Raw genomic sequence first — 25,957 nt, 5'->3', positions numbered from 1 at the left:
ACAGTAGCAAAAATATAGAATCAACCTAAGCATCCTTCAACACAGGATTTGATAAAGAAAATGAGGCACATATATACCACGGAATATTACTCAGCCATAAAAAAAAAACAAAATCGTATCTTTTGCAGCAACACTGATGAAACTGGAGGCCATTATTCTCAGTGAAATAACTCACGAACATAAAGTCAAATACCGTATGTTCTTATAAGTGGGAGCTAAACAATGAGTATGCATGGCCATCAAGAGTGGAAAGACAGACATTGCACTATGAAAGGTGGGAGGGTGGGGGGGTACGAGGGGAGGGTTGGAAAACTACCTATTGGGTACAATGTTCACTCTTCAGGTGACGGTAACACTACAAGTACAGACTTCACTACTGCGCAATACATGCATGTAAGAAACCTGCACTTGTAACCTGTAAATATAGCAAATAAATAAATGTTTTAAAGTATTCATTTTAAAGCTCAAAATATCTTGGGTATAAAAATGTGTTTTCCTTTAAGATATAATTTCTAAAGGGAAAAAACTTCTGATACACACAGCATGGATAAAATTCAAATACATTATATTAGGTGAAAGAGGTCTGACTCAAAAGCCAGGCGTATGATTCCATTTATATGGCATCTGGAAACAGGTAAAATTATGGGGAAAGAAACTTGATAAGTGGTTGCCAGGGGCTGAGGGTCGGGGAAGGAAGTGGTTGCCAGGGGCTGAGGGTCAGGAAAGGAAGTGGTTGCTAGGGGCTGAGAGTCAGGGAAGGAAGTGGTTGCCAGGGGCTGAGGGTGGGGGAAGGAGGTGACTACAAAAGTGTGTCCGGAATTGGTGGGTTCTCGGTCTCACTGACTTCAAGAAGGAAGCTGTGGACCCTCACGGTGAGTGTTACAGTTCTTAAAGATGGTGTGTCCAGTGTTTTTTCCTTCAGATGTTAAGTGCTGATTTGTGTATTTATAAACTCTGAGCTAGACACAGAGTGCTGATTGGTGCGTTTACAATGCTTTAGCTAGACACAGAGTGGTAGACAGAAAAGTTCTCCAAGTCCCCACTTGGTTAGCCAGATACAGAGTACCGACTGGTGTATTTACAAACCCTGAGCTAGACACAGAGTGCTGATTGGTGCGTTTATGATCCCTTAGCTAGACATAAAAGTTCTCCAAGTCCCCACTAGCCTCGGGAGTCTAGCTGGCTTCACCTAGTGGATCCAGCAGCGGGGCCAGAGGCGGAGCTGCCTGCCAGTCCCGCGCCGTGCACCCACACTCCTCAGCCCCTGGGCAGTTGATGGGACTGAGCGGGGCGGAGCAGGGGGCGGCTCGGCAGTGCGGGAGCCCACCGCGGGGCTGGAGGGCGGGTTCGGGCATGACGGGCTGCAGGTCCCGCCCTGCGGGGAGGCAGCTGACGCAGAGTCCTGCCCTGCGGGGAGGCAGCTGACGCCCGGGAAGAATTCGAGTGCAGCCCCAGCAGACCGGCACTGCTGGGGGACCTGGCGCACTCTCTGCAGCTGCTGGCCCAGGTGCTAAGCCCCTCACTGCCAGGGGCCGGCGGCACCGGCCAGCCACTCCAAGTGCGGGGCCGCTGAGCCCACGCCCACCCGGAACTCGCACTGGCCCATGAGCACTGTGAGCAGCCCCAGTTCCCGCGTGCACCTCTCCCTCCACACCTCTCCGCAAGCAGAGGGAGCCAGCTCCGGCCTCGACCAGCCCAGAGAGGGGCTCCCACAGTGCCGTGGCGTGCTGAAGGGCTCCTCAAGCGCCGCCAGAGTGGACGCCAAGGCCGAGGAGGCGCCAAGAGTGAGGGCTGCTAGCCATTGTCACCTCTCAAAAGGACACTGTGGAGTTTTGGAGGGTGAGGATCAAACTGTTCTATATCTTATGATGATAGATACACAATTATGTGTTGAACTGGATGTTAAAAAGGGTAAATTTTTACTCTATTTCAATTATGCCTCAATTAAAAAAAAAAATTATAGAGAATGCAAATTCCTTATATTGCCCTGGAGCTGTAGTTTTCAAACTGTACTCTGGAGACATCTCAGAGTTTACGTAGGGCTCTAAGGTGGGTGTATGTGTAGGGAGAGCAGGCACAGGCCTGGCCACACCACCATCCATACTTTCATCCAAGCAGCTCTGGATTTTTTTTCCACATATGTAAATGAATTCTATAAATGTTTACATTCAAGGTTTTATTTTTGGAAAGGTTCTAATAACTAAAACAAAAAACAGGAAGAAAAAAATAATCGCCTTAGAGGCACAATAAAGTCCCCCTGAGGTATTAGCTCCTAGGAACGTGTTGTTCTGACTGTAGAAGGAGCAGGGAGTATGTCAACGTCAGGACCTTGAAGGAAAAGGTCGGCACCAAATTCTGCTTAGAGCTCTTGCTGGGGGTGGAATGTTGGCAAGATAAGCAGTGCCCAGGGCCCCCAGGGCCTCCTCATTCCTGCAGTCGGCTTGTTTATGTAAACATGAGTTGATCATTATTTTCCCAGGTCAGGTCAAACCTAACTGGGCAAGAGTCCATAAAAACCTCTAAAATCAGATAAAATTTCTCTTTATTCTTAAACAGCTTCTCCCTCATTTCCCAAATAAAAAATGCCTAAGATCCATTTTACTAGACCAAAGCTTTTCTACCAGAAAATCCAGCAAGTTAATTATTAGATCTTAATAAAAAATGCATGGTTCCAGTAAATTAGTTGTACCAAAAATAGTCCACTCCAAACCATCACAGAACTGGAGGAAGAACAGCCAGGGCCTGCCTGAGAATTCTAAACAACTCCAAGAATGGAATTCTGATTCCTAGGAGGGTTGCACACCCTTGAAGTCTGACTTTGTAAAGGAGGCAGGTGGGGTGGTCCAGCTGCAGAGCTTCAACAACTGCCTGGCCCCAAAGAACCCCCACAATGCCTGCCATGAGCCCAGCAGTAGCTGCACTGGGCTACCAAACTCCCAGGCCACCTATGCACACCAAGATGTCACCCTCACTCTCTGCTGACAGCCCAGCTGAGGTTTAAGGAGAAAAAGGAACCAGGAGAGTCATGCTTCCTTCTTCTTTTATTATGGCCCCAAACAGATAAGATTCGCCATCTTAACCATTTGTCAAGTGTAAGTGAGCCCTCAGTACCACTATATAGGTGAGTTTCACAGGCTGATTCAGCCAGCCCTGGATCAAGTGTTACGTTGTTACTGACATGTACTGTATAGTTAGGCCGAGGATGGCTGTGTCTGTACTGAACACGCACAGGCTTTCTTGTCATTATTTCCTAAACAATGCAGTGTGTAACAGCCATTTACAGAGCATTTACATTGTATTAGGTATTAGAAGTAGTCTAGAGATGACTCAAAATATATGGAAGATGTATGCAGGTTATATGCAAAGAGTATCCCTCTCCCCTCGCCTTTTTTTTTTTTTTTTACCTTAAACTATTAAGGGTTAAAGTGTCCCATCTTATATCAGAGACTTGAGCATCCATGGATTTTGGTATCTGAAGGAGGGGGTCCTAGAACCAATCCCCAGATATCAAGGGATGACTACATAGTGTGGCAGTGTTAATCACAGGCACATAGCTGTGCAACAGATCTGAACTTTTTTATCTTGCAAAACTGAAACTATATCTAAGGGAAACGCTCCTATTTCACCTCACCCCAGCCCTCCTGCAGTCATCATTCTGCTGTCTGTAAGCGTTTTATGTGGTATTTGTCTTTTTGTGGTAGACTTATTTCATGCAGCATAATGTCCTCCAGGTTCATTCATGCTGCAGTATGCAAGAGGATTCCCTTCCTTTTGAAGTCTGAGTACTATTCCACTGTACAGGTTTGCCATATCTTCCTTATCCATCCATCTCCAGCAGACATTTCAGTTGCTTCCACCCCTTGGCTGTGAGCCACGCCTTCTTTTTAAACCAAATCTCAAAACGCCTGTAGCTAGATATCCATCCTTCCTCACAACCCTCTCTCTTGCTCAGCTCCCCACCCTAGCCTAGCTTGTTCTTTCAGTTGACTCTTCTACTTGTTCTGTCCCATCAATCTCTACCCCTCTGGTGATCATTCCTATGCACATACCAGACGTACTTTCGAATCTACCCTTAAAAAAAAAAATAGCCGGACACAGTGGCTCACGCCTGTAATCCCAGCACTTTGGGAGGCCGAAGCAGGTGGATCACTTGAGGTCAGGAGTTCGAGACCATCCTGGCCAACATGGTGAAACCTCCATCTCTACTAAAATACAGAAAATTAGCCAGGTGTGATGGTGCACGCCTGTAGTCCCAGCTACTCAGGAGGCTAAGGCAGGGGAATTGCTTGAACTAGAGGTTGCAGTGAGCCAAGATCCCGCCACTGCCCTCCAACCTGGCGAAAGAGCGAGACTCAGTCTTAAAAAAAAAAAGGTGGGGGGGGGGGCATGGAGGAAAACCTGACTTGTAACTGACAAATTGCTACAGACTCAGTGTAACAACTCTGAGAGGTAACAATTCCAGGGCACTCAGGCTGAGGGAGCTCCCCTGTAATACTGTGAGATTCGGTGCCAACAGTGATCCTACAAGCATCCCCTCCTGCTTCCAGCACAGGGAAGGGAAAAAGCACCTCCGTGAAATCAGCCAGGACGCTCTGTTCTTAACAACGTCTGCCCTCAGGAGAAACTACTCAACCAGAACCTCATCTGCTGGGGTCTGATTAGAGCTGCACCCACCAGAGGGAACTCCAGTCCGCTCGAGCTATCCTGTCCCACAGGAGGAGGGAAACCGGAGAAGTAGGTTGAAGTTCACAGTCCAGAGCATGGGCTCACTAAAGGATGGAGCTCTAATCCCAGGACTACAGAATACTTCTTTCCCTCCCCCGACACCTACATTACGACAGGCCTGTTCACCACAGTCCCTTTTACACAGTACATCATGTTCAACTATCATGAAAAAATTATAAGGCATACTAAAATGCAAAAAACACAATTTGAAGAGGCAGAGCAAGCATCAGAGCCACACAGAGCAGAGATGCTGAAATTAACAGACTGGGAATTTAAAACTATGATTAATATGCAAAGAGCACTAATGGATAAAGTGGACAGCATGCAGGAACAGACGGGCAGCATGAGTAGGCAGATGGAAATCCTAAGAAAGAACCAAAGAGAAGTGCCAGAGACCAGAAACACCAACACGAGCGAAGAATTCCCGTGGCAGGCTTATTAATAGATGGACCCAGTTGAGGGAAGAATCTCTGAGCCTGAGATACACACTTTGAAAATGGAAAAGCAGGCCAGGTGCAGTGGCTCACACCTGTAATCCCAGCATTTTGGGAGGCCAAGGCAGATGGATGAACTGCGGTCAGGAGTTCAAGACCAGCCTGGGCAACATGGTAAAACCCCATCTCTACTAAAAATACAAAAATTTAGCCATGCCTGTAGTCCCAGCTACTAGGGAGGGTGAGGCAGAAGAACTGCTTGAACTTGGGAGGTAGAGGTTGCAGTGAGCCGAGATTGTGCCACTGCACTCTAGCCTGGGTACAGAGTAAGACTCCATCTCAAAAAAATGGAAAAGCAAAGAGAATAAAAACTGAAAATAACAGAGTAGAAAATTCAGGGACTGTGGGACAACTACAAAAGGTGTAAACGTACTTAATAGGAATCGCAGAAGGAAAAGAGAAAGGAACACAAGAAACATTTGAAATGATAATGGTTGAGAACTTTCCCAAATTAATGTCAGACACCAAACCACAGATCCAGCAATCTTACAGAGTGCCAAGCAGGACAAATGCTAAAAAAAAAAAAAAAAAAAAAAAAGGACACCAACGATATAAAATCCAAATTATAGAGAATCAAAGATTAAGAAAAACATCCTGAAAGAGGCCAGAGGGAAAACCACCTTACCTCTAGAGAAGCAAAGACAGGAATGACATCGACAGCTCCTCAGAAACCCCACAAGCAAGAAGATAGCGAAGGGAAACATTTAAAGTGTTAAGAAAAGACTCACCAACAGAGAATTCTATACCCCACAAAATTATCCTTCCAAAGTGATGCAGAAACAAAGACTGTCTCAGACAAACCAAAGTTGAGGGAATACGTTGCTGTGAGACCTGCCTTACAAAAAATGTTAAAAATAAAAAATTGTTGAGAGAGAAAGAAATCGATATAGGTCAGAAAGCTCAGCTCCACATAAAGAAAGGAAGAGCATCAAAGAAGGTATAAATAAAGATAAACAAAAACTGTTCCTTAATCTAACAGAACATTCGGTTCAAAATAACAGCAACAGCGCATTCAGTTTATGTGTGCTCGTGCGTGTGTGTGCTTATATACTCACATACAGGTGAAATGAATGACAACAATGATACAAGGGACAGGAGCGAGGAATTAGGATTGTTTTGTTATCAAAAGGTACTCACACTTCCCATGCAGTGGTACAGTGTTATCTGAAAATAAACGAATTAGTTGCAAATGTATATTACAAACTCTAGAGCAACCATTAAAACAAGCTTGTCCAACCCATGGCCCACACAGCTTTGAATGCAGCCCAATACAAATTTATAAACTTTCTTAAAACATTATGAGATATTTTTAATTTTTTTTTTTTTTTTTAGCTCATTAGCTATCATTAGTGTTAGTGTATTTTATGTGTGGCCCAGGACAATTCTTCTTCTTCCAGCGTGGCCCAGGGAAGCCAAAAGATCGGACAACCCTGCATTAAAACAAGTAAAAAGAAGTATACTAATACGCTAAGAAAGGAGAGAAATGGAATTCTATAAAAATGTTCAATTAAAACCACAAGAGGCAGAGAAAGAGTGGAAGACAAAAATAGGAACAAAAAACAAAGGCAACAAATAGAAAACATTAACAAAATTGTAGTTATTAATCCAAATACATTAATAATCACTTTGAACATCAATGGCTTAAATGTACCAAATAAGAGAGGTTGTCAGAGTAAATAAAAAAAAACCAAGACCTAACTGAATGTTGTTTACAAGAAACCCACTTTAAAACAAAGACACATACAGATTAAAAGAAAATGGATTAAGAAAAATATACCACACCAACACTAACCAAAAGAAACCAGGAGCAGCTATATTACTTTCACAGAGCAAACATCAAAGCATGCAAAGTTATCAGGGATGAAGAACAGCATTACAAAATGATCATGGGGTCAATTCTCCAAGAAGACATGGCATCTTTAAAGTATATATACCTGCTGCACAGTGGCTCACGCCTGTAACCCCAGTACTTTGGGAGGTCGAGGAAGGCAGATCACTTGAGGTCAAGAGTTTGAGACCAGCCTGGCTAACATGGTGAAACCCGTCTCTACTAAAAATACAAAAATTAGTTGGGTGTGGTGGCACATGCCTGTAATCTCAGCTACTCAGGAGGCCGAAGCAGAAGAATCGCTTGAGCCCAGGAGGTAGAGGTTGCAGTGAGCCGAGATCGGGCCACTGCACTCCAGCTTGGGCAACCAAGTGAGGCTCTGTCTCCAAAAAATAAATTAATTAAATTAAATTAATTAATAAAGTATATACACCTAACAACAAAGCGTCAGACAAACTGAGGCAAAAATTAAAAGAACCACAAAGAGAAACAAATAGATTTGGAGACTACAACACCTATCACAAATGAGTTCGCTAGTGAACTCTACCAAACATTTAAGGAAGAAATTATACCAATTCTCTACAATTTCTTTCAGAGGATAGAAGCAGAAGGGATACTTCCTAACTCATACTATAAGGTTAGCATTAATACTAAAACCAGAGAAAGATTACAAGAAAACTACAGACCAATATCTGTCATAAACACATAAGTAAAAATCCTCAATAAAATATTAGCAAATCCAACAATGTATAAAAATAATTATACACTACATCCAAGTGGTATTTATCCCAGGTATGTAAGGCTGGTTCAACATTTGAAAATAAATTAATATAATTCAATATTCCCGACAGGCTAAAAAAGAAAAGTAACATGACCTTATCAATAGATGAAGAAAAATCACTCAACAAAATCCAACACCCATTCATGATAAAAACTCTCAGTAAAATAGGAATGGAGGGGAACTTTGTCACTGTGATAAAGAATATCGACAAAAACCCTACCACTAACATCATGCTTAATGGTGACAAACTCAAAGCTTTCACATTAAGATCAGGAACAAGACAAAGATGTCCCATCTAACCACTGCTTTCCAATGTCATCCTGGAAGTCCAAGCTAATACAGTAAGACAAGAAAAGGTAAACAGATTGGGAAGGAAGAAATAAAACTCTTCAGATGACATGCTCGTCTACGTAGAAAATCTGGAAGAACTGATAAAAATACTCTTGGAACTAATAAGCAATTAAAGCAAAGTTGTGAGATACAAGGTTAACAATACTACAGTCAATTGCTTTCCTATATACAGAAACGAGCAAGTGGAATTTGAAATTAAAAGCGCAGTATGCTTTATATTAACCCCCACAAAACAAAATATTTAGGACAAAATATGTATAAGATCTATATGAGGAAAATTACAAAATCTTGATAAATGATAACAAAGAAGAATGAAATAAATGGAGAGATAGTCCATGTTCATGGACAGAAAGACTAAATATTGTCAAGATGCCCATTCTTCCCAACTTGACGTACAGATTCAATGCAATCCCAATCAATATTCCAGCAAGTTATTTTGTGGATATTGACAAAATGATTCTAAAGGTTATATGAAGAGACAAAAGACTCAGGATAGCCAATACAATATTGAAGAAGAACAAAGTTGGAGGATATGACACTGCCTGTCTAAAAGACTTGTTACAAAGCTACAGCAATCAAGACTCTGTGGTATTGGCAAAAGAACAAATAGATCAATGGAACAGAACAGAGAGCCCAGAACTAAACCCACATAGTTAGCTGATTTTCGACAGAAGAGCAAAGGCAATACAACAGAGAAAAGATACCCTTTTCAACAAATGGTGCTATAACTGGCCATTCACATGCAAAAAAAATAATCTAGACACAGCCCTTATACTCTTCACAATAACTCAAAATGGATCACAGGCCTAAATGTAAAATGCAAAACTATAATGCCCCTAGAAGATAACAGAGAAATAAATAACCTACGGTATGGCAATGACTTTTTAGATACAACACCAAAGGCACGATTCATGAAAGAAAATAATTGATAAGCTGGACTTCATTAAAAGTAAAAAGTTCTGCAAAAGACTGTCAAAAATAAGATGACAAGCCACAGACTGGGAGAAAATACTTGTAAAAGACACATCTGATAAAGGACTGCTATCCAAAATATACAAAGAATTTTTAAAGCTCAACAATAAAAAAACAACCTCCCTCGTCAAAAAAATGGGTATAAGACCTTAATAGATACTTCACCAAAGATAGATATACAAATGGCAAATAACAATATAACAGGTTGCTCCATATCATATGTCATTAGATAAATGCAAAGTAAAACAAGACACCACTACATATATATTAGAATAGCCAAAATCTGGAACACTGACAACACCAAATGCTGGAGGATATGGAGTAACGAGAACTCTCATTCACTGCTGGTGAGAACGCAAGATGATACAGCCACTCCGGAGGACAATTTGGCAGCTTCTAAGAAAACTAAACAATTTTACCATTTGATCTAGCAATCATGCTGTTTAGCATTTTGTATTAGTCCATTTTCACACTGCTGATAAAGACATACCCAAGACTGGCAATTTACAAAAAAAAGAGGTTTAATCAACTTACAGTTCCACATGGCTGGGGAGGCCTCACGATCATGGCAGAAGGCAAGGAGGAGCAAGTCACATGTTACATGGATGGTGGCAGGCAAAGAGAGAGAGCTTGTGCAGGTGAACTCCTTTTTTTAAAACCATCATATCTCGTGAGACTTACTCACTATCATGAGAACGGCAGGACAAAGACCTGCCCCCATGATTCAACTACCTTCTACCAGGTCCCTTCCACAAAACATGGGAATTCAAGATGAGACTGGGGTGGGGACACAGTCAAACCATATCATCCCGCCCCTGGCCCCTCCCAAATCTCATGTCCTTATATTTCAAAACCAATCACACCTTCCCAACAGTCCCCCAAAGTGTTAATTTATTTCAGCATTAATTCAAAAGTCCACAGTCCAACATCTCATCTGAGATAAGGCAAGTCCCTTCTGTCTATGAGCCTGTAAAATCAACAGCAAGTTAGCTACTTCCTAGATACAATAGGGATATACGCATTGGGTAAATACAGCCATTCCAAATGGGAGAAATTGGCCAAAACAAAAGGGCTGCAGGCCACATGCAAGTCCGAAATAAGGTATGGCAGTCAAACCTTAAAGCTCCAAAATGATCTCCTTTGAATCCATGTCTCACATCTGGGTCACGCTGATTGCAAGAGATGGGTTTCCATGGTCTTGGGCAGCTCCACTCCTGTGGCTGCTGTGCAGGGTACAGCCTCCCTCTCGGCTGCTTTCATGGACTAGTGGTGACTGTCTGCAGCTCTTCCAGGTGCACAGTACAAGCTGTCAGCGGATCTACCATTCTGGGGTCTGGAGGACAGTGGCCCTCCTCTCACAGCTCCATTAGGTGGTGCCCCAGCAAGGACTCTGTGTAGGGGCTCTGATACCACATTTCCCTTCTGCACTGCCCTAGCAGAGGTTCTCCATGGAGGCCCCACCCCTGCACCAAACTTCTGCCTGGGCATCCAGGTGTTTCCATACATCTTCTGAAATCTAGGCAAAGGTTCCCAAACCCCAATTCTTGACTTCTGTGCACTTGCAGGCTCACCACCACCTGAAGGCTGCCAAGGCTTGGGGCTTGCACCCTCTGAAGCCAGAGGCCCAAGCTCTACACTGGCCCCTTTCAGCCATGGCTGGAGCAGCTGAGACACAGGGCACCAAGTCCCTAGGCTGCACACAGCACAGGGACCCTAAGCCCCACCCACGAAACCATGTTTTCCTCCTAGGCCTCTGGGCCTGTGATGAGAGGGGCTGCTGTGAAGACGCCCTGCAGATATTTTCCCCATTGTCTTGGGGATTAACATTCAGCTCCTGGTTACTTATGCAAATTTCTGCAGCCAGCTTGAATTTCTCCTCAGAAAATGGGATTTTCTTTTCTATCACACTGTCAAGCTGCAAATTTTCCAAACTTTTATGCTGTTTCCCTTTTAAAACTGAATGTCTTTAATAGCACCCAAGTCACCTCCTGAACGCTTTGCTGCTTAGAAATTTCTTCTGCCAGATACCCTAAATCATCTCTCTCAAGTACAAAGTTCCCCAAATCTCGAACGCAGGGGCAAAATGCCGCCATTCTTTTTGCTAAAACATAAAAAGAGTCACCCTTGCTCCAGTTCCCAACAAGTTCCTCATCTCCATCTGAGACCACCTCAGCCTTGATTTCACTGTCCACATCATTATCAGCATTTTGGTCAAAGCCATTCAACAAGTCTCTAGGGAGTTCCAAACTTTCCGACATTTTCCTGTCTTCTCCTGAGCCCTCCAAACTGTTCCAACCCCTGCCTGCTAGCTAGTTCCAAAGCTGCTTCCACATTTTTGGGTATTGACATCAGCACCCTACTCCTGGTACCAATTTACTGTATTAGTCCATTTTCACGCAGCTAATAAAGACATACCCAAGACTGGACAGTTTACAAAAGAAAGAGGTTTAACGGACGTTCCACATGGCTGGGGAGGCCTCACAATCATGGTGGAAGGCAAGGAGGAGCAAGTCATATCTTATGTGGATGGCGGCAGGCAAAGAGAGAGCGCTTGTGCAGGGAAATCCTCTTTTAAAAACCATCAGATCTTGTGAGACTTATTCACTATCACAAGAACAGCATGGGAAAGACCTGCCCCCATGATTCAACTACCTCCCACTGGGTACCTCCCACAATACATGGGAATTCAAGAGGAGATGTGGGTGGGGACACAGTCAAACCATATCAGCATTTAACCAAGGAAGTTATGAACTTATGTCTACATAAAAACCTGTACACAGATGTTTATAGCACCTTTATTCATAACTGCCAAAACCTGGAAGCAACCAAGATGTCCTTAAGTAGGTGAATGAATTAACATATTGTGGTATATTCAGACAATGGAATATTATTTGGTGCTAACAAGAAATGAACTATCAATCCCTTAAAGATATAAAGGAAACATACATGCAAATAATTAAGTGAAAGAAGCCATCTGAAAGGCTACATACTGCAGGATTCCAACTGTATGACATTCTGGAATAGGCAAAGCTATGACAATAGTAAAAAGATCAGTGGTTGCTAGAGGATAGGGGGAGGAAAGGAAAGGCAGAGAGTGCATACAGAATCTTTAGAGCAGTGAAAATACTCTATATCATGTGGATACATGTCACTATGTATTTGTCCAAACCTACAGAGGGAACACAAATGTAAACTATGGACTTTGGGTGATTATGATGTGCCAACACAGGTTTATCAACTGTACCAAATGTGCCCTCTGCTGAGGGATGTTGATAATGGGGAAGGCTGTGCATCTGTGGGCACAGGAGGTATACAGGAAATCTCTGTACCTTCTTAATTTTGCTGTAAGCCTAAAACTGCTCTAAAAAATTAGTCTTAAAAACAAACAAAAAAGACTCATGAGTATTCAGAAGAATTAGAAGCAGGGTCTCAAAGAAATGTATGCCTACTCATGTTCACAGTAGCATTATTCATGATAGCTAAAATCTGGAAGCAATGCACGTGTCCATCGACAGATTAATAGATAAATAAAAAGTGGTATATACATATAATGAAGTATTACTCAACCTTAAAAAGGAAGAAAATTCTGACCCGTGCTACAACATAAACCACGATGACATTATGCTAAGTGAAATAAGCCAGTCACAAAATGACCGATATTGTGTAATTCTACTTATATGAGGTACCTAGGTAGTTAAACTCATACAGAAAGTAAGTAGCATAATGGTTGCCAAAGGCTAGAGGGAGGGGAGAATTAGTAGTTAACTGTTTAATGGGTATAGAGCAAGGGTATCCAATATTTTGGCTTCCCTGGGCCACACTGAAGAATTGTCTTGAGCCACACATACAATATACTAACACTAACGATAGCTGATGAGCTTAAAAAAAAAAAAAAAGGCAAAAAAATCTCATAGTTTTAAGAAACTTCACAAAGTTGTGTTGGGCTGCATTCAAAGCTGTCCTGGGCCACATGCAGCCCACAGGTTGGACAGGCTTGGTACAGGGTTTTGATTGTGCAAAATGAAAAGAGTTATGCAGATGGACAGTGGTGATAGTTGCACAATGTGAATATACCACTGAAATGTGCATCTGAAAAATATTAAAATAGTAGATATAATGTATTTTACCAAAATAGAAAAATTTTTTTAAAAATTCACTTTCTTAATCTTGTCTGTCAGAAAAAGAATATGTACTAGCATTGGCTTGTATGTGCCTATAAGCCTTCTGGAGCAACATAATACATAAGAAACTAACCCAGGTTGTTAGGGGGCGTAGAAGCTGGGCACATGGGAAAAAGATGGGAGCATGACTTCACTGTATACTCCTCTCTAGGTTCTGAACTTGTAAATAAATGATCTATTCAAAAATCTTAAACAAATGAAACACTCCCCTGGATGCCACACTCCTATCAAGCTACCACCTCTACTGCTCTGTGTCCTTCTTCGTAACATACTTCCTGGTATGGTCTATTTCTTCAGCTCCCATTCATTTCAATCTACCACAATCTAGTGTCCAAACCCTTGGGCCATGAAAAGTGCTGGTTCTTTTCCAGCTAATCAATCACTCCCACTCTGCCAAATCCAATATGCACTTCTATGAGTTCATCTTGTAAGAATTCCACACGCTTGACTCTTCCCTCCTGGAAACCCAACTCCTCTGTGCTGTGCTGCCACCTTCTCCTGGTCTTTTCCCTCTCCACCAGCTGTCATGGCTCCTCCCTCTGCCAGACCTCTGAACATGGCAGGACCTAGAGCTCAGATGTTGGCCCTCTTCTCTTTGCCCCCTGCTTTAGATGTCACCTCCAGGCTTCAATCTCCCAAATGTGCATCTCTCGCTTGATCTACTCACTGAGGTCTAGAACTGCCTACAGACCATCGCAGACTTACCCAAACAGAACACCGTGACCCATCCTCATGCCTGTTCCTCCCGAGTCTTCCCATCTCAGTACATGGTACCACTGTCAACTCAGCTGCTTAATTCAAACCCAACAAGGCAGCTTCCATTTCGCCACTTCTCTCATCCCCCATATCCAACCAAAGCACCAAGTCCCGCCAGCTCATCTTATAAAACTGTCCTAAACCTGCCACTTCTTTTCACCTTTATTACCAATACCCCTGTCCAAGCCCCTATGTGAGTTTGCCTTGACTACTGCAGCAACATCCTAATTGCTGGTCCTGTTGCTTCCATTTCTGACCTTCTATAATTCATCCTCCTCCCAGAAGCAAAATCATTCTGTTAAATGTCCTGTCAGTCCCCTGGTGGTGGTGGTGGGGTCTGTAAGAAGCTTTGAATGGCCTTCTAATACTTTTACAAGATCTAAATTTGCCTGTGGCCTGTAAGACCCTGCATGTTCTGGCTCTGAAATCTCAATTTATATCACAGTCTTGCTTCCCTACTTGCTAGGCCCCAACCACAACGACCTTTCTCAGTTCCCAGCACTTTCTTACCTCATACCCTTTGCACCTACTGTTTCCACTGCCTCCTCCCCCGATCCAGCTCCATCTCATCCTTCCTGTTTTAGCATACATATTACCCCTCAAACAGAACATCTCCATATGCCTCCTCTAAAATGCTTCCTCTGCCTCTACCCACCCACTCCACCACACTGCCTACCTTACTGCTACCAGAGCACTCATCACCATCAGCAGTCATCTTATTTATATTTATGACCTGTCTCCCCAGTTAGTATCTACCCTACTTGAGAGTAAGACTTGAGTCTACCTTACTGACATTGCAGGTGCTATGCTCGCCACAGTGCCTGTCTCAGGAACAGGCTCTCAGCTCAAATTTGTTCAGTCAGTCAATAAGGATTAACTAATGAATAAACCAACGACCTTACAAAGCACTGGCCGGGCTTATGCAGGTCAGCCAGAGGCCCTAATCCAAGCAGGACTAAGGTGGTTTGCACTGGATTTGCACTGGTTTGCACATGTTTCTCCATCATTGTAAAATAATAACACATTGCTTTGGAAAAATACAAAGAAACTTGAAGTATTCAAACAATATCCTTGAGCCAACAACACACCTCAACATTTCAAGGCACATACACACGTGCATGCATACACACACACACACATACACAATATTTGGAGGCGAAGGAGGAAAAGATGGGGAACAAAAACATACATTTGGTGAGCCTCATACAATTTTTTTTTTTTTTTTGAGACAAGAGTTTCATTCTTGTTGCCCAGGCTGGAGTGTAATGGTGTGATCTCAGCTCACTGCAACCTCCGTCTCCCGGGTTCAAGCGATTCTCCTGCCTCAGCCTCCCAAGTAGCTGGGATTACAGGTGCATGCCAACATGCCCAGCAAATTTTTGTATTTTTAGTAGAGACAGGGTTTCACTATATGGGCCAGGCTGGTCTCGAACTCCTGACCTCATGTGATCCACCTGCCTCAGCCTCCCAAAGTGCTGGGATTACAGGCGTGAGCCACCATGCCCAGTCTCTTTGCTTTTTTTAGAGATGGGGTCTCACTCTGTCACCCAAGCTGGAGTGCAATGGTGTGAGTATAGCTCACTGCAGCCTCAAACTCCTGGGCAATCAAGCCATCTGCCTGCCTCGGCCTCACAAAGCTCTGGGATTACAGGAGTGAGCCACAGTGCCCAGCCTCATAAAATTTTTAATGCAAGGCACATCGTTCACTCCAGTCGATAATTCCCCAAAATATTTTGGCTAAAGGCTATATGCAGTGGCTCACGTCTGTAATCCGAGCATTCTGGGAGGCCAAGGCGGACGGATCACTTGAGGCCAGGAGTTCGAGACCAGCCTGGTCAACATGGTGAAACCTCGTCTCTATAAAAATTAGCCAGGCATGGTGGTCCATGCCTATAATCCCAGCTACTCGGGAGGCTGAGGCAGGAGAATTGCTTGAACTCAGGAGGTAGAAGGTACAGTAAGCCAAGACTGCACCACTGCACTCCAGCCTGGGCAATGAAGGAAGACCCTGTCTCCAGAAAAAAAAAAAAAAAATTTTTTTTTTTTTTGGCTAAAATCAAAGGAGTCCCAAGGTAGGCCTAGATTACAACAGAGTGAACCTAGTAGTGTTCAGAAAAGGTTAGATTATCCGCCAAAGAAATAAAATGAAAGTTTCAAAATTTAAAACACAGGAATGTAAACAGTCCCAGTAAATAAAAAGAAGCCCCTAAAATTCCTTCTATTCTGCCAGAGCAGAGTAAGACCAACAAGGTCATATACCCAGCACACATTCTAGCTGTTCCTTCCCTCCTAATTCCTAGTCATCCTCTTAAAGCAGCTAGCAGGCCTTACCATTGCATTGAGCTGGGAGTTGCTGGCCTGTGTAATGCCAAGAATGTTGGTGGTGTGCATCACTTCAACCGAAAAACTTGGCAGCCAGCTCGCAATCCGAGACCCTGAAACAAACAAGAATCCAGCATAAGTTTCAGAGCCCTGACTCCTTCCCCCATCATCTGCTCTCACAGCAGCTGCTGTAATGGCTGGTGTTCACTGAGGGCTTCCTATATGGCAGGCCTCTCATGCCAAGTGTTCCACGTGGACTAGCTCATTTAATCCTCACTACATCCCACATGGTACCTCCTATTATCATTCTCCTAGTATCCTTCTCAAAGATACAGCACTAATACCCTTGGTCTTTGGTCTCTGAGGCACTCAGAAGTTAGGGGACTTGTCCAAGATCACACAGTTTAACTATGATGGCCAAGATGTGAAGCCAGACAGGCAAGCCCTAGAACCCTTCACTGCTGAGCAATCCTGCTTTCCAGGGGGGCTGGATGCAGCCCAGCCCAGCACCCTCATGCGCTCAGCCTGGGAGATGAAGAAGCTTTTCAAGGCTCTAAGCTTCTATAACACATGAGCTTTGGCTCCTCTCTTTCACGAGCTACACAAATGACTATTCATTTGGAGGCATTTTCACATATACTTTCAGGAAGTATTTTTTCTTTAATCTTAAAAGCCTTGGTTTTCTGATTCAAAATTCTTTTTAAATCATGCTATTCTACAACACAGGCTTGTAGACTAACAGCACCAAAAAGTCTGCTACTTCTGTTATTTCCCGAAGAAAACAGGAGCCCAAGATACAACAGCACCAAGAATAGGCTGTAAAACAACCCAATATCAAGCTACACGTTTAAGGCTGCTTTTCATTCCTTCACAAAGAAACTCTGATGCATGGAATAGAAAATCAAGTGTGGCCAGGCGCAATGGCTCACACCTGTAATCCCAACACTTGTGGGAGGCTAAGGCAGACAGATCACAAGGTCAGGAGATCGAGACCATCCTGGACAGAACGGTGAAACCCCGTCTCCACTAAAAATACAAAAATTTGCCAGGCATGGTGGCACGTGCCTGTAATCCCAGCTACTTGGGTGGCTGAGGCAGGAGAATCGCTTGAACCAGGGAATCGGAGGTTGCAGTGAGCTGAGATCGCACCACTGCAGTCCAGCCTGGAGACAGGGTAAGACTCCGTCTCAAAAAAAAAAAAAAAAAAAGAAAGAAAATCAAGTGGAATGGCCATCTCAAAGGTCTTGAGATGGGTACAAACAAAATGTACCCATTTAAGAAATGGATACTTATTTCATGTACTAACTAGGGAGAAATAAAGTTGAGTTTATCTATTTTGACTAAAGTTTTAGTAGTCATAATTCACAAAATAATGGATTGGATAGCCAGGTCTCATCTCCAATATTGCTAGTATATTTCAGAAGTTTTACCTGGAAGAGCCCTTCATTCACAGCCACCAAACCAGGCCCCCTAAACCCCTCTAACATTCTGGGCGCAGCCAGCCAAGTAGCCCCACCTACTCTTTTGGAAGATATGACTCTACTCCCCCTGGTCCTTTCTTTGAAGGATTTCACCAACATGACACCATCCCCACTGTACCCCATTCTTGAAACTCAAATTGGGGATGTGAATAGCACTACTGCTAACAAAATTCCAGGGACACTTGTGTTATAGTAATAATTATAAACATGAACTCACAGAATTTAGTGGTACTGGACTGTTGAAAATCAACAGCAACTTAATGTGAATTAAGGAAGGATGATCAACCAGACCCTGATATGTCACAGCCTTAGAATTTTAAGTGTGGTTTTCATTACAACTCCTTTTAACACTGCTGGGAGGCAGAACATTTATATTTTATGGACAAAGCAACAGGGTTCCAGCTCTGATTCTGCTTGTGGTACTCACTAGAAAGGCTTCTCAATGATCCTTCATTATATGCTTAAATGCTACACAAATGCAATACATTATTAGGAAAGGTTAACTATTGAGCTAATTAAGTGTGCTCCTCGAAGGCATGGTTGATTCAGTTTTACTTCTCCACCCTCCTGCCCCACCCTGCCCATACTGACATGGAATCGGGCAAAATGCCTGGCATCCCTGTTTGTTCTATCTCTATCCATCTGTCTATCCATCCATCCCACCTAAATGCTTTCAATTAAAATTGAAATACAGTCAATGCGTAGCTTAACAACAGGCACACGTTCTGAGAAATGTGTTGCTAGGTGATTTCATCGTTGTGCAAACATAGAGTGTATTTACATAAACCTAAATGGTATAACTTACTATACACCCAGGCTATATGATATAGTCTATTGCTCTAGGCTACAATCCTGTACAGCATGTTACTGTACTGGAGGCAGTTGTAACACAGTGCTAAGTATTTGTGTATCTAAACATATCTAATAGAAAACATGTAGTAAAAATATGGTACAAAAAAACACAAAACAAAACACCTGCATAGGGCACTTACCAGGAATGAAGCTTGCAGGATTAAGGCTGCTCTAGGTGAGTCAGTGAGTGGTGAAATGTGAAGGCCTAGGACATTACTGTGTGCTCCTGTAGACTTTATAAACACTGTACACTTAGGCTACACTAAATTCATGACAAAATGTTTCTTTCTTCAATAAATTAAATTTAGCTTACTATAAGTTTTTTACTTCATAAACTTAATTTTTAACTTTTTGACTCTTGTAGTAACACTTAGCTTAAAATCCAAACACTCTGTACAGCTATTAAAAATATTTTCTTTTTTATTCTGCAAGAGTTTTTCTATTTCTAAAAGTTTTAATTTTACTTTTTAAATTTTTTTGGCTAAAAACTAAGATACAAACACACACATTAGCCTAAGCCTACACAGGTCAGGAGCATCAGTATCACTGTGGTCCACCTCCACCTCTTGTACCACTGGAAGGTCTTCAGGGGCAGTAACACGCATGCAGCTGTCATCTTCTAGAATAACAATACCTTATTCTGGAACCTCCTGAAGGACCTGCCTGAGGCTGCTTTACAGTAAATTTTTTTTCTATGTAAGTATGAGTACACTTTAAAATAATGATAAAAATTGTAGTAAATACCAGGCCACAGGAATTTTTTAGGTCCATTATCATCTTATGGGACCATTGCCGTATATGCGGTTTGTCATGGACTGAAATGTCGTTATGGGGCACATGACTGTATAATATTAAACTGGTCTGTACAGGGCAATTTATAATTAAAATAGTATCTGCCTAGGGGAGAACATCCCTTAGGTATAGTTTTAGAGGTTGAAACCAACTAACCATCGAAATGGAAGAAGTGATTGTGTTGGTTTAAGCGAGGTCTCCCTTCGGCTGCTGCTACAGGAACCAAATTCTCATCCAAATTCTCTCCTTGATGGTCTTCCCTGACACGATTATTGTCGGCAATATTAAGAGACATTCTGCATGTTGGACAGGAGGTGTCTTGTTCTAGCCAGGAACGAAGACAGGAGCTACCAAAAAGTCCAAAAGAACATACGTCAGCATCCTCGATTGTTCCTTAGCATACTTTGTGAGAATTCACCCAGAAGTACTCTGGATCTATCAAATGTGCTCCAATTTGATTTTCTCTCCACCACTAGTGAGATTTAAGTGTTGAGAAGCATTTATGGACATTACCTCTTTGCCCTACTTCACTTTAATACACTTCCAGCGTGTCCTGCTGGTAACATGAATTCTTTACCATATGAAGTCATCTACCAAGCTCCTGGTTGTGACCCCTTTTCAATGGGACTTCCTAGCATGGCTCACCATCTTCTCATCCAATTCTATTTGGCTACTTCAAAATCCATGTGGCTGAATCATCCAACACCCTGGCCTCTCATATCCTTGAGTCCTCCACTCTGACGCTCACATCTTTCACTCTGCTTTAGCTACCACTAGCACAGTCATAGCCTTGGCCTTGTCTTCAAAATCTTGATGTCAAAAATCTCACTCATTCACTCAAGCTCCTCTCCTTCCAACTCACTTATCTGGCACCAAACTTGCTAAGACCTCCCATCTGCTTTTTCCTTAAGCATGACAGCCCTACAGGTCCTTACCTCCCCGTTCCCCTGGGTCACCTGTAACTTCTCCTCTCCATTCAGCACCTCAACCTCCTCCACCCTCTTCTCTTTGCATGCTGCTTTCCCAACAAGGCTGAAGCTTCTTTTGCCCTCTCTCAGGAGATGATAATGCCTTAATTATGGTAGACACTCAGTAAATACTTGAGGTGTCCATTAAAGGAAAGGATACTAGAGTAAGAAGCAGAAAATGTGAGATCAGTCCCAATTCTTCCTCTAACTAGCTGTGTGATCCAGGCAAACCCTTCAGCCTCTCTTGACTAGTCCTCTCCACTAAAGAATGAGATGGCTGGATGAATTAATCTCCAAGGTCCCTCCCATTTTATGAGAATTTGTTATCTTTCTCTAAGGGCGCAAGTAGGCACTCAATAAAAATGCTGTATCTTCTTTTAAATATCTATGAACATGTGTAGATATAAAGTTATAAAGGAAAACCTCACCATAATACGATAATCCTCAGAGTCTCCAGCAACCAAATGGTACATAAGTAACAGGAGTTTCCTAGAGGCCAAGATAGAGCTACTTCTTACTCACTCCGTGTCATGAGAGTGTGTGATAGTCGTGTTCCAAAATAATGTCATCTGTCTGTATGTATATACCCAACTCTATCGTATTTTGCAATAATTAAATACCTATAATTTGTCTGTGATAATTTAGTCAAATAAGTGATTTTTTTTAAGTCCACTTCTCCTAGTGACACCCTGAAATCACACCACTAGTAGAATAACATTAGCCTTGCGGGGGATTACAAAAGTATGCAAGATCCTTGCCTTCCAATAACGCTACACTGTGACATACTTTTTATAAGCAAATCTAAATTTATTTCACAGAGTGCAAAATCCTCCCACATTAAATATAACAGCCTAAAAACTCCAAGGTGAGTACAACTAGTTAGATATAGTTTTCTGTTTTAAAAAAAATGCTAGAGTTCCTTAACTGAGAGAAATCAAACTTTAGAGAGAAAACGGATCTATTCACTGGACTCTGAAATGTTGTAAAAATATCCTCTATAGTAACAAATTATCTAGCTATTGTGTCTGCAAGAATATAGGCATTACCTTTATCACAAATTAAAATGAATTTGCCTTAGATTCTCAGCACACAATCATTCCCAAAGCTACAAAGTAAAGCCGACCAAGAGCATATCCTAACAACTATTTGTTCACTCAGCCCGAGGCAGATAAGTGTTTTAAAATTAAATCCTAACTCTTAAGCAACCACTGAGTAAAGAAGAAATCACTTTGGGAAATGAGACACTTTGAGACAAATGAAAACAAAACCACAACGTATCCAAACTTATGAAATGCAGTGGAAGCAATGCTCAGAGGCCAATTTGTAGCAGAAAATGCCTAAAAAGAAGAAAGCTCTCAAGTCAAAAACCTAACTTTATGCCCATAGAACCAGAAAAATAGCAAACTAAACCCAAAGCCAACAGAGGTATCTAGAGTAATTCATAGAGACAAAATATAGAATGGTGGTTGCCAAGGGCTTCGGGAGAAACAGAGAGGGACTTTCTGTATACTGGAGACAATTTCAGTTTCATAAGATGAAAAAGTTCTGGAGATAGATGGTGATGAAGGCTATACAACAATATGACTATACTCCATGCCACCAGACCATATACTTAAAAATAGCTAACAGTAAATTTTTTGTTATATTTTACCAGAATAAAAAAACTATATTTAAGAATTATTACTAAAAAACAAAACAAAATTCACCATAATGAGATAACACTTCACACCCACAAGAATGGCTATAATAACAAAAATAGAAAATGACAAGTGTTGGCAAGATGTATGAAGAAACTAGACCCCTCAGGTATTGCTGGTGGGAATATCAAGTGGTACAGCTGTTGTAGAAAATAGTTTGGCATTTCCTCAAAAGTTAAACAGAATTATCACGTGATCCAGAAATTCCACTCCTAGGCATATACCCAAAAGAAGTGGGAACAAGTCCTCAAACAGATACTTCTCACAAGCACATGTTCCTACCAGCATTATTCACAATAGTCAAAATGTGGAAACAACCCAAATGTCCACCAATGGATGAATGGATAAACTAATTGTTTAATTTATAAAATTACTTAAATTCACCCATAAAAAGTAATGAAGTACTGATACATGCTACAACTTGGATGACCTCAAAAAATATTAAGCGAAAGACGTCAGTCACAAAAAGTCACGTTATATGATTCCTTTATATGAAATGTCCAGAATAGGTAAATCCATAGAGACAGAAAGTGGATTAGTGGTTGCCAGGCGATGGAGAAGGAAGGCATGAAGAGTGCTTACTTAGTGACTCTGAGGCGCTATTGTGGAGTGATAAAAAGGTTTTGAAACTAGCGAGAAGGGTGGTTGCATAACATTGTGAACACATTAGCAGCCACTGAACTGTACATTTTAAAATGGTTAAATGTATATTATCTGAATTTTGCCTCAAAGAAATTAAATCATAGAATTAATCTAACATATGCTTGAAGATATTATTTCTGAGCTAAAATAGAGTTATTCTGAGTTTATTCTTCCCAACTAGCCTCCAAGCTCCTTAGGGGCTAACTGAAATAATTTTGAGAAATGTGTGCAAATTCCCTGGTCTTCCCAACCTCAACGAACGTGCACCGCTCTACACCCAACTGTCCAACCCGCACAACTAGGGAAACCTTGGCACCTCTTTCATTCCTCACTTTCCCTCGGCCGGTCTAGCACCACATCCTTCCTGATCCCCTCAAATCTGTCTTCTCACTAACTCTACTTCTACCACCAGAGTCCAAGTTACAATTTCTTTTTTTTTTTTTGAGACAGAGTTTCGTTCTTGTTGCCCAGGCTGGAGTACAATGGCGTGACCTCAGCTTACTGCAACCTCTACCTCCCAGGTTGAAGCAATTCTCCTGCCTCAGCCTCCCAAGTAGCTGGGATTACAGGCACCCGCCACCACGCCCAGCTAATTTTTTTGTATTTTTAGTAGAGGTGGGGTTTCACCATGTTGGTCAGGCTGGTTTCAAACTCCTGACCTTGGGTGATCCACCTGCCTCAGTGTCCCAAAGTGCTAGGATTACCCCTGAACCACTGCAGCCATTACTAACCAATCCCCCTGGATCTCTTCAAACAGCAAATCTTACCCGCCAATCCTTACTTAATGTTCAACAGCATCTCACCACTCCCAATGGTCCTCCAGACCCTGCCTATGTGTCTTCTGCCTCAGCGGACACCCTTGTCCTTTACTCTCTGGGATCAGCCACACAGCTTCTCTTTTAGTCTCTTCCATTTCTTCCTGCTGCACAGATGCACCCTCTCTCTCAAGTACCTAGTACCACCTGATCCCTCCTTTTGTTGACTTAACTCCTACTTATCCTCAAGAGTCACTTCCTTCAAGTTTGAGTCGGATTTTTTCATTACAAGCTCTCAAGAAATATGTTCCTTTGCTTTAAAGCACTTATCTCATTGATACTTTAAAATTCATAAATATGCCTGGTTCTGATTCACGTTTGAATCCTCCGTTCGACTGTAAGCTACAGGAAAGCAATGACCACACTAGTCATTTTCATTTTATCCCCAGAGCCTAACACAGCACTCAGCACATAAAAAAAAAAAAAAAAAAAAAAAAAAATCTGTCAACAATGTGTTGAGTTACTGAGACTCTAGCTCCAAAGCCCTATATGAAAAAGAAGAAGAAAAACCCTTTGAGACTGTAAAATAAAGAAAGGAAGATTAAAGATGCAAAGATCAGAACTTTCCCAATATGCAAAACTGAAAACACATGCAAAAGGCCAAAAGATACCTCAAGGTCCATTAACATCAAAACATCAAACTTATACACACAGTCATTTATGTGAGACAGACAGAGCCCCAGTGACATCTTAGATCTACTTCCATCTGGAAGGATTACAGAAGAGACTATTTGTAATCCTTGATAACAGACACAGCTCTTTTGTGCTGTTTAGTGGTCCTGGTCTACAACCCATCTCAATCCACTTCTCTGGTGAGATTTTAGGCTTCTTTTGGGCATATACAAAATGCAAAATTATATATTCTCTCTCTCCCAGTTAGATAATAAGCTGTCTGAAAATAAGGACTCCCCGCTAATCCTTTCTTTTAAATCTTACAGACATATTTGCTGTACTTCAGAGCTAAAATGGAGAAGAAATATGAAGACAGTTACCATACCCAGAAATTAAGATGGCAAACTATGGGAGGGAAACAGTCCTATGATGTAGGGAAGAGGCTAAGGAACAAAGGACACCCAAGAGCTTCCCAGAACACGCAGTGCCAGCAGCAAGGCCAGGCGGAGGTAATGTCCCCACTCCTCCACTAGGATGAGTCTCAAGCCTGGGTACAAAAAGCACCCAACACCCTGGACAGAACACCCGTCCCACAGGGCCCTTCACAAAGCTCCTACTTGTGGAAAAGATGTCCACAGGGCAGTTTCCGCGCAGCCTGCATGGAGTCCCAACAGATGGCACAGTCGTCATTGTTGACAGCCAGCTCCTCTGGAGTTGCAACTGCAAACCTGTGGAAACAAAACAAGCCCAGCAGGAACCTTGGTCAGTTCCACACACACACTACACACCACTTGATAGACTGCGCCTATATCACAGCACAGTTACAGAGAAAGCGTGTTCAGCAAAACATTCTTGATAATCAAAAATATAATTTACCTTCAAAGCCCATTAAAAAGTGAGTGAGAGGCCGGGCGCGGTGGCTCAAGCCTGTAATCCCAGCACTTTGGGAGGCCGAGACGGGCGGATCACGAGGTCAGGAGATCGAGACCATCCTGGCTAACACGGTGAAACCCCGTCTCTATTAAGAAATACAAAAAAAAAAACTAGCCGGGCGAGGTGGCGGGCGCCTGTAGTCCCAGCTACTCGGGAGGCTGAGGCCGGAGAATGGCGTGAACCCGCGAGGCGGAGCTTGCAGTGAGCTGAGATCCGGCCAGTGCACTCCAGCCTGGGTGACAGAGTGAGACTCCGTCTCAAAAAAAAAAAAAAAAAAAAAAAAGTGAGTGAGAAACTTACGCACAGGAACTTTGTCTAAATAATGGCTGCTAGGCCGAGTGCGGTGGCTCATACCTGTAATCCTAGCACTTTGGGAGGCTGAGGCAGGAGGATCATGAGGTCAGGAGTTCAAGACCAGCCTAACCAACATGGTGAAACCCCATCTCTACTAAAAACGCAAAAATTAGCCGGGTGTGGTGGCGGGCATCTGTAATCCCAGCTACTCAGGAGGCTGAGGCAGGATAATCGCTTCAACCCAGGAGGCGGAGGTTGCAGTGAGCCGAGATTGCGCCACTGCATTCCAGCCTGGTGACAGTGCGAGACGACATCTCCAAAATAGTAATAATAACAATGACTGCTGTTAGTGAAGACCTCGGAGAACATATCCAGACAAATCAGAGAAGTAAGGCCCCCAGAGATCCAATCTGTGTCCCTGGCCACAAAGAAGTGATCCAGGCTGTCCCCCTGGGCACAAA

The 25,957-nt window shown here is 42.6% G+C and overlaps 1 protein-coding gene and 1 long non-coding RNA gene across 3 annotated transcripts in view; one reads left to right on the top strand and one right to left on the bottom strand.

Annotated features, from left to right (window-relative positions):
- AMFR (autocrine motility factor receptor) overlaps positions 1-25,957 on the bottom strand; it is a 57,167-nt gene that overhangs the window by 8,145 nt on the left and 23,065 nt on the right. For both annotated transcript variants that reach the window (XM_021932358.2, XM_021932359.2), the window contains exons 8-10: positions 24,887-24,997; positions 19,692-19,882; positions 16,420-16,523 (exon numbers count right to left, since the gene is read on the bottom strand). In XM_021932358.2, the coding sequence (XP_021788050.2) occupies positions 16,420-16,523; positions 19,692-19,882; positions 24,887-24,997 (406 nt within the window). The remainder of the gene's footprint in view (positions 1-16,419; positions 16,524-19,691; positions 19,883-24,886; positions 24,998-25,957) is intronic.
- On the top strand, positions 1,789-25,128 carry LOC116271228. Its single transcript, XR_004179662.1, has 2 exons — positions 1,789-1,839; positions 24,596-25,128. It is a non-coding gene; the product is annotated as an uncharacterized LOC116271228 (long non-coding RNA).

This window comes from Papio anubis, chromosome 18 (assembly GCF_008728515.1).
Source record: "Papio anubis isolate 15944 chromosome 18, Panubis1.0, whole genome shotgun sequence".
In the NCBI taxonomy this organism is placed as follows: domain Eukaryota; kingdom Metazoa; phylum Chordata; class Mammalia; order Primates; family Cercopithecidae; genus Papio; species Papio anubis.
Note: the sequence above shows the minus strand (reverse complement) of the source record. Positions and strands in the feature narration are given on the sequence as shown.